General features: G+C 47.9%; 1 protein-coding gene across 1 annotated transcript; it reads right to left on the bottom strand.

Moving 5' to 3' along the window:
- Nucleotides 1–790: 790 nt before the first annotated feature.
- Nucleotides 791–12,694, bottom strand: MUC20 (mucin 20, cell surface associated). Its single transcript, XM_084871661.1, has 4 exons — nucleotides 12,539–12,694; nucleotides 5,285–6,574; nucleotides 3,438–3,529; nucleotides 791–1,860 (listed from the first exon to the last, which is right to left on the bottom strand). The coding sequence occupies exons 1-4, from the start codon at nucleotides 12,612–12,614 to the stop codon at nucleotides 1,792–1,794; spliced, it is 1,527 nt and encodes a 508-aa protein (XP_084727787.1). The 5' UTR covers nucleotides 12,615–12,694; the 3' UTR covers nucleotides 791–1,791.
- Between the last annotated feature and the right edge of the window lie 1,521 nt (nucleotides 12,695–14,215).

A 14,215-nucleotide genomic window follows, 5' to 3' on the forward strand; every position in this document is an offset into this window, starting at 1 on the left:
AGAAAGAATTATACATCACAACCAAGTAGTGTTTATCCTAGGTATGCAAGGCTAGTTCAACATATAAAAATCAATTAATGTAATCTATTACATGAAAAGACCAAAGAAGGAAAATCATATGATCACATCACTAGATGCAAAAAAGAAACAAAAACATCTAACAAAATCCACACCCATTTACTATAAAAACTCTTAGCAAACTAGGAATAGAAGGCATCTTCCTCAGGTTGATAAAAAGAAATCTGTGTGGTGTTAGATGGGTACTAGGCCTATGGGGTGATCACTTTGTAAGTCATATAAATGTCTATTATGTTGTACATCTGAGACTAATATATTGTATGTCAACTGTAATTGAAAAAAAAAATTTTTTTTAAATAATGAAGTATAAGTCTTGGTCCAGAGTTACTTAAAGATGGAATAGCAAGGATTTTTTTAAAATATATTTTATTGATTTTTCACAGAGAGGAAGAGAGAGGGATACAGAGTTAGAAACATCGATGAGAGAGAATCATCGATCAGCTGCCTCTTGCACACCCCCTACTGGGGATGTGGCCGCAACCAAGGTACATGCCCTTGCCCAGAATCGAACCTGGGACCTTTCAGTCCGCAGGCCGACGCCCTATCCACTGAGCCAAACCGGTCCCTGCTGTAATTGAAAATTTTTAATCTACAGAAACCTGTAGCTATCATCATACTGAATGGTGAGAAACTCAGTGTTTTCCAGCTAAGGTCAGGAACAAAACAAAAACATCCCTTTTCACCACTGCTTTTTTTTTTTTTTTTTAAATATGTCTTTATTGATGAGAGAGAGAGAGAGAGAGAAAGAAAGGGAGAGGGCTAGACTAGGATCAAGCCAGTAACTCAGGCATGTGCCTGACTGGGAACTGTATGGTGACCTCTTGGTTGCTAGGTGGACACTCAACCAATGAGCCACACCTGCCAGGGTCACCACTGCTTTTCATCATCATATGAGGAGTCCTAACTAATTCAATCACCGGGAGGGGGTGGGGGGAGAATAAAAGATATACAGATTGGGAAGGAAGAAATGAAATTGTCATTGTTCACAGGTAACATAATCATCTAATTTAATTTGAAACAATAATAATGTGATTTATGAGCTCTGAGTAGAGAAATAATTGAGTATTACAGACTTTTTTAAACCTGTCCGTGTCCAGAGCTTGCAGTTCGAGTCAATTCAATAAACATTCTCTGTGATCCTGAGTATTACAGACTTTCTTTTAAACTGTCTGTGTCCAGAGTTCTGCTAAGATGCAGAGATAAACTAATATGGTCCCTGCTCCGAAGGAGCTCACAGTTCAACAGGCTCCAGCACCAGCCTCAGTAAGTGCTGAAATCAAAGTCCAAGCCAAGAAGCAGGGGAGCAATAAAGGAGGGAGGTAGCTGTGGGGATGCACGAAATCCCTGTGCCATAAAAATGTCAAAAACACACAGATCAAGTAGATAACCTCTGGGCCACACCGAGTGTAATTTTATTGTAGGATGGACGCTGCCAGTCGATGACAGTTTGGGTGATCAGTCACTCTTTACTGAAAAACAACTATGTGCAGTGGTAAGTCCAAGCGCATGGAACAGGGGAAACCCCACCCACCACACGGATACACTCGGGCATATGTGAGCCAGGGCCCCGCAGCCATGCCTGGGGTAAAAGCTTAGGCGAGCTGACCTCCAGGGGGACCTTCAGGTACATGTTGGCACAGCAATGGGCTCCAGTCTGTAGTGGATTCCAGGTAAAGGGAGCACTGCCCCCTCTTGGCATACAGCCGGTGCTCTCTAGTCCCTCCTGGCACGCAGCAGAGAGACTTGGACGGGAGGCAGGTAGGTGTGCAGTTCCTGGCGGAGCTGGAGGGCAAAAGGAGCAGGTGAGTGCTTCCAGCCCATCTGGCCCAGGCGCCCCCCACAGGCCAAGGACAGGAAGGGACAGTGGGGGAGAACAAAGGAGGAGGCCCCCACATTTCCTGAGCCTCTCAGGCTGGGCATGGCCTAGGTGCTTTGTGCACATAATGTCATTTAAACCTGACAGTGACCTTAGAAAGCAGGTAGTATCTGCCGTATTTTATCAGAGGGGAAAGTATATGGAGTAACGTACCCAATGTCTGGATGTGTGAAATTGAGTATTACAGACTTTCTTTTAAACCTGTCCGTGTCCAAAGCTTGCAATTCAAGTCACTTCAACAAACATTCTCTGTGGTCCTGCTGTGGGCCAGGCGCTCTGCTAGATCTATCTGGCCCCATAAATGGTTGTTTGATCCCTGAACCCTAAACCAATGGCCAGCTCCCAAGAACTGACGTCCGACACCCCCATTGCCTGGTCCCGCACCCAGGCTCCTGACATGCTTCTGTCTCCCTGGATTCTTTCTGACCCTTGAAATAGCTTCCAGTTTGGGGGCCCTCAGATATGATACACTCTGGCTTTCCTCTTCCACTGAGATTCACACTTGCTACTTCGATTAGCAGGTGCAGCGGGCATTTGTCACTTATTTGGCTGTCCTGCTTCCAAAACCCCATGCCATGTTCATGGAACTACTTATGGAAATCTGAGGAGTTCTCCTAAGAGAACTTCAAGACCCAAATGTTCCCATTCCCTGGTAGCATGAGGTGGGCACAAGAGGCAGACTGAGCTGACTCATTCTAATTTTCCAAAGACTCAAACATTCCGGAAAGCCCTAACCCCATAATTTTACCACTAGAAGCTTTGAGCTGGGTTTTAGGAGAATATTACCACTTGTACAAGTAAAGCCCAATCTTGGTTCCCACCTAGGATGGTATTTTTCTTCCCAGCATCCCTATTTCCTTTGGGGCCTATTCTTCGATTTCCACGTGGTTCAGGTTAGGATGTCAGTCATGGTGGCCCTTGTAGGCCAATGGCATCATTCCTTCCTTAGAATGACATGATTAACCTGGGAGAGGAAGTGCCTTGTGGTTCCAGGACTGTCATAGCCACCTCTCCTTACAGATGGAGAGAGACTCTGGAGAATAAATAAGCAGAGCTAAGAGAGAGGAAGAAAGAGAAAACCTGGATGAAGTTCTAGGTTTCTCAGCCAATCCTTTGCCTGTTCTATATAAGCTGTGTTGGGTTTCTGCCACCTGCAACCAAAAGTCCTGCCTATCTGCCCATGAATGTGATTGCCCTTCTTCCAGAGGCCAGAAGGCCTGACCTTCTAAGGGCCTGAGGGAATTGAAGGTGAGAAAAAGAATTTTTTTTACATAGCAGAGAAGGGGAATTCAGAACTCAACAAAAATAGGCAGAAGCAAAGCCAGGCAGGGACCCTTAGATTTAGCTCCTAATCCACCGTAGGAAACTACTAGTAGACTCCCGAGTGTCACAGTTGCTCTTCTATCTCCTGCAGCTCTTCCCAGGAGTTCACAAGAATCTCTCACTCCCCTCTCCTCCCCCGGCCCAGAAAGTACCCACTCACCCAGCGCATCAGTCTCTCTGCCACGCTGGGGTCAGTGAGGTCTTCTGGGGAGGCCACCCTCAGTCTCAGGAGGAGGAAACCTTCATCCCCGCCTGCAAGTTGAGATCAGTAGGAAGATAAAAATATGGGGGAGTCAGTTCAGAAATCAAGACGTGAATGGTGTTACCCAGCCCCTGTCTTTCCCCACCCCCACCCACCCCGCAGCATATATGTGCTCATCTCATATGTAAATGTGTCCGTATTCACCTAGGAGCTTATGTTTCCTCACTGCAAAGAGAAAAAGAATTCCCTCTCTCTAAACAGCCTAAAGGTCCATCCCTAGAGGACTAGTTAAATAAATTAAGATAAAACAAAATGGAATGCTGAGCAGCCATAAAAAAAGTCTAATCTTTATCATACACTCTACAAGCTTAAAAGAGGATGTAAGATATCCATCTCTATATTAATAGATTTATGTAGATATAGCTAGATATCAATATTATATAGCTATCTTTCATCACCCATCATATGGTGGTTTGAGTATTTAATTAGAGGAAATAACATGCAAAGCTCAGAGTGCACTGCCTGGCATCAGAGAAAACACTCAGGGGTGCCAACGCTTCCGGCTGAGCAGTATTTTTATGCCTCCTCTGCCTGGACTACAAGAGAAATTCGGCAAGGTGATTGTGATTCATGTTTTCATCTCGCCTTCCCAGAAAGGCAGGGCTAGCTGAGGACATGGTGCGGAGGAGGCATGAGGAAGTGCAGATGGGGCGGCAGACCGGCCAGGAGTCAGCTGACCAAGCAGCGTTGGACAAGGGCTTTCCTCTGAGAAGGAGCTGCTGTCCCACAGATGTAGCTTAAAATTCCACACCTTCACTCAGTATATTTTGGCACCATTTATGGCACCAAACCCAGCCAGTGCATTCGGTGAGCCCCGCTCTCGTGGGGTACTAGATGCTCAGAGGGCAGCAACTTGGGCCAGGCGCCCACTGGAAGCTCCTCTGGGTGGCTCCGGCTGAGCCAGTAGCTTCCAGAGCAGGAGGGCCATGTCCTTCAAATTAGCTCTGGGGACTCGCCTGGGGCACAGCAGTCACTCAGAAAGGCAGAGCTGGAAAGGACTTCCGGAGTCCAGAGAGGGACAGGGCCTGTCGCAGGCCACTCAGGTTGTTAAGGGCAGAGACAAGATCTCAAACCATTTCTCCTGGCTTTCAGCCCTGCACTCTGTCCATACCCGGTCCTTACTTTGCTTGTTACTGATTTAGCAAGAATCACTAGGAGATCCTGAAGAGGTGACATCAGAGACAGAGCTCCCGCCAAAACCGGTTTGGCTCAGTGGTAGAGCGCCGGTCTGTGGACTAAAAGGTCCCAGGTTCGATTCCGGTCAAGGGCATATACATTGGTTGTGGGCACATCCCCGGCAGGGGGTGTGCAAGAGGCAGCTGGTCGATGTTTCTCTCTCATCAGCATTTCTAGCTCTCTATCTCTCTCCCTTCCTCTCTGTGAAAGATCAATAAAATATATTTATTTAAAAAAAGAAAGAAAGAAAGAAAGAAAAGAAACAGAGCTCCCAAGAGGCTTTCGGGCATTCCTTCCTGTAGACACCCTGGAGACTCCAAACTTCAAATCCCCCTAGATTAGGGGTGTCGAACTCAATCAGAGAAGGGGCCAAAATCTAAAATCCAGCCTAAATCTCGGGCCGAATGGTTTACTGAACAGTCATAAACTGACAATGTCATAAACTGACAGCGGAGTGCAGTGATGACAGCGCGGTGCGGGCCACATTGCAAGGCCTGGTGGGCTGGATTTGGCCCGCGGGCCTTGTGTTTGACACATGTGCCCTAGATCATACATGGGTACTCTCTAACCTGTAGTAACTCCTGTGGTCCAAGCAGCGGTGGGTGTGGCTGTTGGGGACTTTCCTCCTGCCATGCTGGCTGTCCTCGAGGTCTTTGCTGAGGCTGTGGTCTCGGCTAAGGTGATGTCTGTTTCTTGGCTGCTGTTGGCTGCAGCCAGATGGACAGAAGGAAGAGGACTCCTGCTGATGGGAACGGGCCCACTGGTTGTGCTGTCTGTGGTAGAAGTCTCTGAGCCAGTGGATTCCTTGATGGTGGCTACCTCTGAGAGGCTGTAGCCCGTGGCTGAGGACTCAGCACAGGAAGTTGCTCTGCCCGCTGTTGACCCAGCCTCCGTGGAAATTGTAACTGCTCCTAAGACCTCAGCGTGGCTTGGTGTCTCAACAGAGGGGGCTGAGGTTTCTCCCAAGGGTTTCTTCACCGAAGTTCCACTGGGGGTGGTGGCCTCAGCTGCTGCTGTTTCTCCGGTAAGGCTGTTGGCAGCGTGTGGGGGCTCCGCTGGTTCTGTGGTGCTGTCAGTTGACAAGGCCTCAGAAGGGGGTGTGGTCCTGGTGAGGTGTGGTTTTGCTTTAGTGAAGTCAGGCAAAGCTGATGTCTCAGGGGCGGACGGGGTCTTTCCTCCTGTGGGGCTGTGGTCGATGCCTAAGGTCCCAGGAAGGATGGCAGTTTCTTCTATTTCTACAATATCGCAATTAGTAGCCTCAATGTTGGTGATCCTGTAGGCGACCAAGGCTTTGTGTGGAACAGGGATGTCAGGCTCCTGGGCTTGTGAGGTGATATCTGAAGCTGAGTTGCTCTCCAAGGCCAGAGCCCTGGCTTCTGCAGAGGTCTGAGCCAACGTCAAGGCATCGATGGTGATCCTCTTCTCTTCAGAGCTGTCATCAGTACAAAGGGTGTCAAAGACAGCTTCCGAGAGACCACCATCTGTCACAGTCGCAACTGTGGTCATTCCAGTTCCTGAGGGACTGTCACTTGTGGCTGATGTCTCCATAGAAGTAGTGACCACAGACATGGACTTGGGAGGTGTTATTTTTGTGAGGGCTCTGGTCTCTGTTGCAGGAGATACGGTTTGGGTTTCCCTGATCTTTGCTTCTGAGATGGTGCTCGCTGGGAGTACGGTCTTATCCAAGGTCTGGGTGCCCAGGGTTTGAGTTTCGAAAGGGCTGTGACTTGGCACATAGGCTTGAGCAAGGTCGGTGGTCTTGGAGGCTCCCTCTAAGCTTGTGTTGACCCCCAGAGTCACAGCAGGCACTTCTGTGTGATTCATTGTCACCAAAGGGCTTGGTCCATGGGTGCTGGCGCCTGTGTTGGGTAAGACAACTTTGTGAGCCATGAGTCCAAGTGGACTGACTTCGCAGGAGCTCTCAGGCTTATGCCTTGGGCACTGCTGGGAGGAGGACGAGAGGGGAAGGTGCTTTTACCCCATTTGCCATCTACATCTACAAGGAAGAAGGAGATAGTAATGGGAAGACCAGTCCCCTGTGGCAGCTCCAAACTGGGAGGGCCCTGACTGATGTCCGCTGATGGCCATTTGAGGCAAGCCAGCCCCAGAAGCTAGTTGATTATTGGTCTGAAGACTTCAGAGGGAACATGTAGGGACAGCCTCAAGGAGGAGCGAGAAGGCAGAAGTCCATGCGAGCCAAGGACTGCAGAGCAGGGACCACAACTCTTAAAACTTTCTAAAATAGCTGAAACTGGTTAGGCTCAGTGGATAGAGTGTCAGCCTGCGGACTGAAGGGCCCCGGGTTCAATTCCGGTCAAGGGCATTTACCTTGGTTGCGGGCACATCCCCAGAGGTGGGAGTGAGGGTATGTGCAAGAGGCAACTGATGGATGATTTTCTCTCATTGATGTTTCTAACTCTCTATCCCTCTCTCTTCCTCTCTGTAAAAAAAAAAAAAAAAAAAAAAAATCAATAAAATACATATTTTTTAAACTTTCTAAAATAATCTGGAGGAACCTCCAGAGACAATGTGGGTATTGGTACTGCAAAGGGGAGGGGAGCAGGCAGAGTCCTTGGGGCTCTAGCAAGGATAAAGGAGCCAGCTTCCCATCCCTGCTCAAACCTCTCCTGACCATGGACCTGAGATGATGGGGATGGAACCCCAGAACTCCAGAAATGATGTACCAGGCATTTTTACAGGCAGCATAGAGCCAGGTGAGGCAAAACTTCAGCTTGAATAGAGATGCTCCTAGCATTTCTCCACAGGGCACAATGTCTCTGTTCACTTGACCGGCCCTCTGAAGTTGTGGGAATGGAGGGCCAGCAGGTGCTCATTGCCCAGGAGGGGCTTCAGCAGGCTCTTTCATAGGCTGACAAAGGGGCCTCTCCTGTCTGCCAAAGGGGAGGGGCTCTCTGATGGTGGACCAAGGAGCCTCCTGGGGAGGGTTGCCAGAGTTAGCAAATAAAAATACAGGATGCTGGTTAAATTTGAATTTAAATGTCAGATAAACAAGGAATTGTTCTTTTAAAATACGCTTTATTGATTGCAGAGAGAAAGAATGTAGGAGGGAGCTAGAAACATCAATGACGACAGAGAATCATTAATCGGCTGCCTCCTGAATGCCCCCTACTGGGGATGGAGCCTGCAACCCAGAACTGTGCCCCTGACTGGAATTGAACCTGGGACCTTTCAGCCTGCAGGCTGATGCTCTTATCCACTGAGCCAAACCAACTAGGGCAAGGAATGATTTTAATGACAAATAATTTGTTTAGTATGTGTATTTACTTCTCATGCAATATTTGAGACATCCTTATACCAAACAAAACTTCATTATCTGAAATTCAAATTTAAGGGAACACTCTGCATTTTACTAATAACACTACTCTTGGAAGGAAAAAGATAAAAGTATAAGCCCCCCATTTTCAAGGTTATGATGGTTTGAGATGGTCTTTTCCGAAATCTACTGCCCCAAATGTATCCCAGGACCTGAAGGAGGTCCAGAACCATGCAGTCACTTCTATTGGGGTGTCATGGGGAGGCCCCAGGTCCTCAGCTTGTCCTCTAGTGTCTCCCACTGAATGGTGAACAAGCACTGGGCCACGAGACAAGACACTGGGTTCCAGCCTCAGGTCTGTTGCTTACTAGCTTGGAGTCCAGTGATTTCCTAATGCAAATCCTGACTCTGCCTCTTACCAGGGAGGCCAGCCACCGAACCTCTTCAAGTCCCCATCTCCTCCCTGTGACAGAGGCGCCCAGTCCTGCATCGCCGTGGGGGGAATCAGGAAGTTCTTATATTCCAAAGCCTTATTATTGCAAGGGTTCTTAAGCATGCCTTCCCCACCTGAAGCATCCATCTTGTGTGAAAACTGCTGTTTGAAATTTTAACCTTGCTATTTGGCTTCTGTGGATTTTACCTTCCCCACACAAGGTCATCAGTGCTGGCGCCAGGCCAGGCCTCTGGTTGAGGTCTCAAGGCCCCAGTACGCACTGGCTCTTTAAGAACTTGCAAAAGGGAGCCGGAAACACTCCATATTTGGGGGACAAAGAAGGTAACATCATATAAATAGAGAGAATTCCTGCATGTTGGGGCCCAGAATTTGAGATACATTTTCCTCTGGACCTGCGCATAATTAATGTAACTCCATCTCTCTAAGAATTGCTTTGTTCTTCTTCGGTTTTCTGTAACACACCATGTTCTTTCAAGGAGCCAGTCACTTGAGGGCACAAACCTATTTTAATACAGTGAGAATGTCCTGCTGTACCCACAGGCCTGTTAGACAAGTCAAGACATTCGATCTCATGACTAATCCAGCGCAGTCTAACTAATGCACAAATCCTGCTTTTACAGGAATACACTTTCAAAGCCTGAGATACTCCCCTCAGCCTCTCGGACCCTATACTGTGCAAGCAGGGACTTTCTGGGTCAGCCCACTCAGCCTGAAGCCCAAACAGTGGTTTGGGTTCTTGGGCTCTGACCACTGGCCTCCCCTGACACTTTATATCTTTTTCCAGGAGCCTTGTGGTGTCACCATGCTTCCCAACCCCATAACCTCTTCATCCAGAGTCTCACAATCCCCTCTCCACATCTCTTACCCACCAGGGGTCTCCTCAAACAGAAGACCTCAAGATGGGCTCTTTTCAAGGCCACCCAGGCCTCTACAGCTCTAGACTGTTGAACTCTCCTGCTCCATTCCTCAGATGGAACTGGTGGAGAAGAAACTGTGGACTCTGGACTCTGAGCTGTAGTTATCACTTTGCTGCTTACCCTGCTGCTTACCAACCTGAGATCACGGCCAGTCTCCCGGCTCCCAGGCTGCATTTTTCTCCTGTGGGATGGAGGAGGGGCACCTATTTCATAGGGTTTTGAAGATTCAATTCAATTAAAAATAAAATGTGCAGCACAAGCCTTGCAGATCTGAGTGCATGCAAGAGGTGGGTGGATGCTCAGTGGTGGGCATGTGTGGCTCTGCAGATGAGTTACTTAATCCCAGTAAACTCCAGTCTCCTCACCTTTCAGGGGAGGGAAAAGAATCATATCTCTTTCCTAGGGTTCGTGTGAGGATTGAAAAGATAGTGCACATAGCCGAAACCAGTTTGGCTCAGTGGATAGAGCATCGGCCTGCGGACTGAAAGGTCCCGGGTTCGATTCCGGGCAAGGGCATGTACCTTGGGCACATCCCTGGTAGGTGGTGTGCAAGAGGCAGCTGATCGATGACTCTCTCTCATCGATGTTTCTAACTCTCTATCTCTCTCCCTTCCTCTCTGTACAAAATCAATAAAATATATTTTTTAAAAAAATAAATAAATAGTGCACTGCATGCAGTATATGGGATATCACTGTACCTTCCTTTCAATATTGCTATGAATCTAAAACTGCTCTTAGAAACTAAATTATTATTATCATCATTATTATTATTATTACTATTATTATTATTATTATCATTGATATCAGAGAGAGAGGGAGAGATAGAAACATCCATGATAAAAGAGTACCATGGATCGGTTGTCTCCTGCACGTCCCCTACTGGGGATTGAGCCCGGAATCCAGGCATGTGCCCTGACCAGGAATTGAACCTGTGGCATCGTAGTTCATAGGTCGATGCTCAACCACTGAGCCATGCCACCAGCTGGACTAGAGTCTTAAAAAAAAAAAAAACAACTAAAAAAAACAAAACAAAACAAAAAAAAACAGGAAATGACAGCCACAAGATAAGAAATGAGCCCTAACCGGTTTGGCTCAGTGGATAGAGCGTCAACCTGTGGACTCAAGGATCCCAGGTTCGATTCTGGTGAAGGACATGTACCTTGGTTGCAAGCACATCCCGGGGCGGGGGGGGGGGGGGGGGGGGGGGGGGGAGGCGTGCAGGAGGCAGCTGATAGATATTTCTAACTCTCTATTTCTCTCCCTTCCTCTCCGTAAAAAATCAATAACATATATATTTTTTAAAAAAAGAAGAAAAAAATGAACCTGAAGGCCAGGAACCTCATCCCTAGAGAAGAAGTGGATCCGGTGCTTGAGGAACCAGCCTGGGGTCCAGCACCCTCCCCCCTGCCCCTCCCCCAGCATCATGTGATGGTCCCTCTGCATCTGTTCTCCAGCCCTGCTTGGATGAATGAGACTGACCCATGTTCACGGGAATGACTCCCCCTCCCTGTGTTGGCTGGGGTTGTTAGGACACTGTCATTTCTCAGGGATTTCCTACAGTGTCGGCTCCACCCTCTGGGGTGAGAGGTAATAACCATCCCAGGGATTCTCAATACATTTTTATCACTTAAGCTGGGGGGAAAAAAAAGATAATGCATGATAAGGATGTGTCAATGGAGGATTATTGATTATAACACAAGGACCACACTGCTGCAGGATGTGGCTAGTGGCAGACACTGTGTGTGTATTTGAGGATGGGCGGCGGAGGGGTGGGGGGGAATCTCTGTATTTTCTGCTCAGTTTTTTTTTTTATATATATATTTTATTGATTTTTTTTTTTTACAGAGAGGAAGAGAGAGGGATAGAGAGTTAGAAACATCGATGAGAGAGAATCATCAATCAGCCTCCTCCAGCACACCTCCCACTGGGGATGTGCCTGCAACCAAGGTACATGCCCTTGACCGGAATCGAACCTGGGACCTTTCAGTCTGCAGGTTGATGCTCTATCCACTGAGCCAAACCTGTTTCGGCTTTCTGCTCAGTTTTGCTATGAACCTAAAACCGCTTTTAAAAATAAAGTCCATTAAAAAAAAAAAAAAAAAAAAAAAAAAAAAAAAGATAATGCATGTGACCAGCATTAGGAAATGTGGCACAATTCCTAATACACATCAATATTAATTCTCTTCTTTCATAGAAGTCCTGTCTCTCTCAGAATCCACCCCCACCCCCACCCCCAAGCAGTCTGTGTTTCACACAAAAACTGTGTTTTCTTAAGGATATACTTGGAGGAGTTAGAATCTTGTCCAGCCACATTCTTTGGCTTCAGTCATATTTAGCACCAGCCTGACCCTCTCACGCTCCCACAAGCAGAAAAACAAACTCCTGGGAACCTCAAATGATATCACTCATTTGTAAGCACCACAGTTTCATACATACTTAAGGGGACACACTGCCATCTGCATACTCTTTATCAATGATAGTGAAACCCAGGGTCCTGATGACTTTGATTAAATTCAGCTTTAAATCCTAGCTCTAGAAATCATATCTCTCACTATTATCTACAACCCAAAGACCACCTTTGTCCATCAGCAGCAAACCCCAGGCAGAGGAAGCCAGTTGTCAGGACCTGACTAATGATTACAAGGCCCGACCTCCGGCCTCCGGCAGGCTAAAGGTAACATCTTGGTCTAAGTTATGTCTCAGTTCCTAAGCCCTGAGAAGGAACCACCCCCTGGCTGTTTTCCCATGAGACTAGAACAGACTGCAGAGCTGTCCTCACGACCTGAAGAAATAATGTATTACCCTCACCTCTGACCAAGGGTATGTGTCTCCTTGCAGCATGCCTGGAGCTCCCTAACCCACGGTGTCTTGAGATTTTGCCCCATATATTCGGTAACCTACTTGCCACCAGCGAGTTCGGACTTGGAGCATAGCTTCAGTTCCCCTGGATGGCGCCATTCATCAATAATATCTGTCTGCACTGACATTCTAGGGTTTGGCTCGGCTAGCACTGGGTGGACAAGTCTTTCTATAACAAAAGTAACACCTCACATTGAGCTTTATGGCTCATTTTAATGAGCCCAAGAGAGCTCCCCTCACACACAAAGGCTGCTGGGACAGAAACACACCCCCAAGGTGATGCCAGGAGAGAAGCCACGGGACCCTCCTGCCCTCTTACCTGCAGAGCTCCCAGGGGCCCCAGCCTCCCAGCAGCAGCAGAGAAGGGGCAGAGCCAGGGCCCACAGAGAGCCCATCCTAGCTGGGACTCCAGCCACCGCTGCTCAGCAGGTCTCCCCACTGCCTCTCACAGCCACCTGTTCCTGCTTCCTCTACCCAGAGAGGAGGGGCCGGCCACCGGCCTCCGTGTCACCTGGTAATTTCCCGGCTGCAGCCAGCTGATCATCCATGCACAGCCTGAGCACTGGCCGCAAGATAACTCTCCTGCCCCCTTGCCCAGAGACCTCTCCTCTCTGGAGTTTCCATTGAAAACATGGGATCTCTTTCACAGTGACACTCAGCCTTGGGTCCTGCAGCCCAGGAGATCATGGGAGATGGTGCTTCACACACTTTCCCCCTGTCTCCACCCTTCACTCCTCTCCCCTCCTTATGCCTTGGGCTTGGGTTTTTCCTTAGACTTGGATCTCATTCCTAACCCCAGACTTCATTAGTATACTACCGTGTTTCCCAGAAAATAAGACATCCTCCGAAAATAAGACCTAGCGCATGGAAAGATAAGACATCCTCTGAAAATAAGACCTAGCGCAACTTTGGGAGAAAAAATTAATATAAGACACTCTTATTTTCGGAGAAACAGGGTAGTAATCTAGGGAAAATTAGAGAAATTTTCTAAAGCTCAACTTTCTGGCTGTTAAATGGGCATAATTGCTACCTCGCTGCACTGTGTTGTGAGGGTTACATAAGAGAGTAAACTCTTGTCCAGTGCCTGCTGCCACACACTCGGTGCTCACCAAAAACATGTCTCTCGGGTGCCCAATAAATGAGCCAGAGCCCTGATGTCTGCCCTGTCCCTCAAGCAGTAGAGAGAAGGGACAGCCCTGAGGTCTGGAGGGCACAGCTCTCCTGTGTGGGGCGGGCAGGACTCTGATTCTAACATTCCATTGTCACATCCTGTGACTCCACATCCCAGCCAGAGCCAGGACCATGCCCTGCTGCCAGCCTGGAGAAGGCACTAGCTGGGAGAAGGGAAAGGGTATGTGTCTACTCGCAGTCACAAGGTCTGGGAGGAGGGAGGTGTGAAGGTGATGACTTAGGCCCTAAATCTTAGGGAAACTTGGAGCATTTGGCCACAAAGAAGGGGATGAAGTTGCTGAGCATATATCCAAGTGCGTAGAGATGAACCCTATCCCCACATGGGGCCAATGAGCTGGTCGAACAAGGTACCTTGAAGGTTTCAGGACAAGAGTTTTATGATGAAAGCAGTTCTAGAAAGGAGGAAAGATGCTGGATCAGCATCAAGAAATCACAAGCTCTCAGGACTATCAGGAACTTTAAAGTGGATCTCAATGTTTGGGTTCTTGCCAAAGCTGGTTTGGCTCAGTGGATAGAGCGTCGGCCTGTGGACTGAAAGGTCTCAGGTTTGATTCTGGTCAAGGGCATGTACCTTGGTTGCAGGCACACCCCTAGTGGGGGGTGTGCAAGAGGCAGTTGATTGATGATTCTCTCTCATCGATGTTTCTAACACTCTATCCCTCTCTCTGCCTCCCTGTAAAAAATCAATAAAATATATATTTTTAAAATAAATAAATAAATGAATGTTTGGGTTCTCTTTTCTGCTTCTTCCTTAACAGTGGCCCAGGAGCTGTGTGATCGTGGACAAGTTATCTGTCTTCTCTGG

The sequence above is a fragment of the Pipistrellus hanaki genome (assembly GCF_964339955.1).
Source record: "Pipistrellus hanaki genome assembly, chromosome: 2".
NCBI lineage: Eukaryota > Metazoa > Chordata > Mammalia > Chiroptera > Vespertilionidae > Pipistrellus > Pipistrellus hanaki.

Excerpts from the sequence above, each read along its gene's own strand:
- MUC20 (XM_084871661.1), bottom strand. The coding sequence starts at position 12,614 with ATGGGCTCTCTGTGGGCCCTGGCTCTGCCCCTTCTCTGCTGCTGCTGG. Across the intron at positions 6,575-12,538 it reads GGCCCCTGGGAGCTCTGCAG|GCGCCAGCACCCATGGACCA; the intron begins GTAAGAGGGCAG and ends TACCCAACACAG. Across the intron at positions 1,861-3,437 it reads CAGAGAGACTGATGCGCTGG|CTCCGCCAGGAACTGCACAC; the intron begins GTGAGTGGGTAC and ends TTTGCCCTCCAG.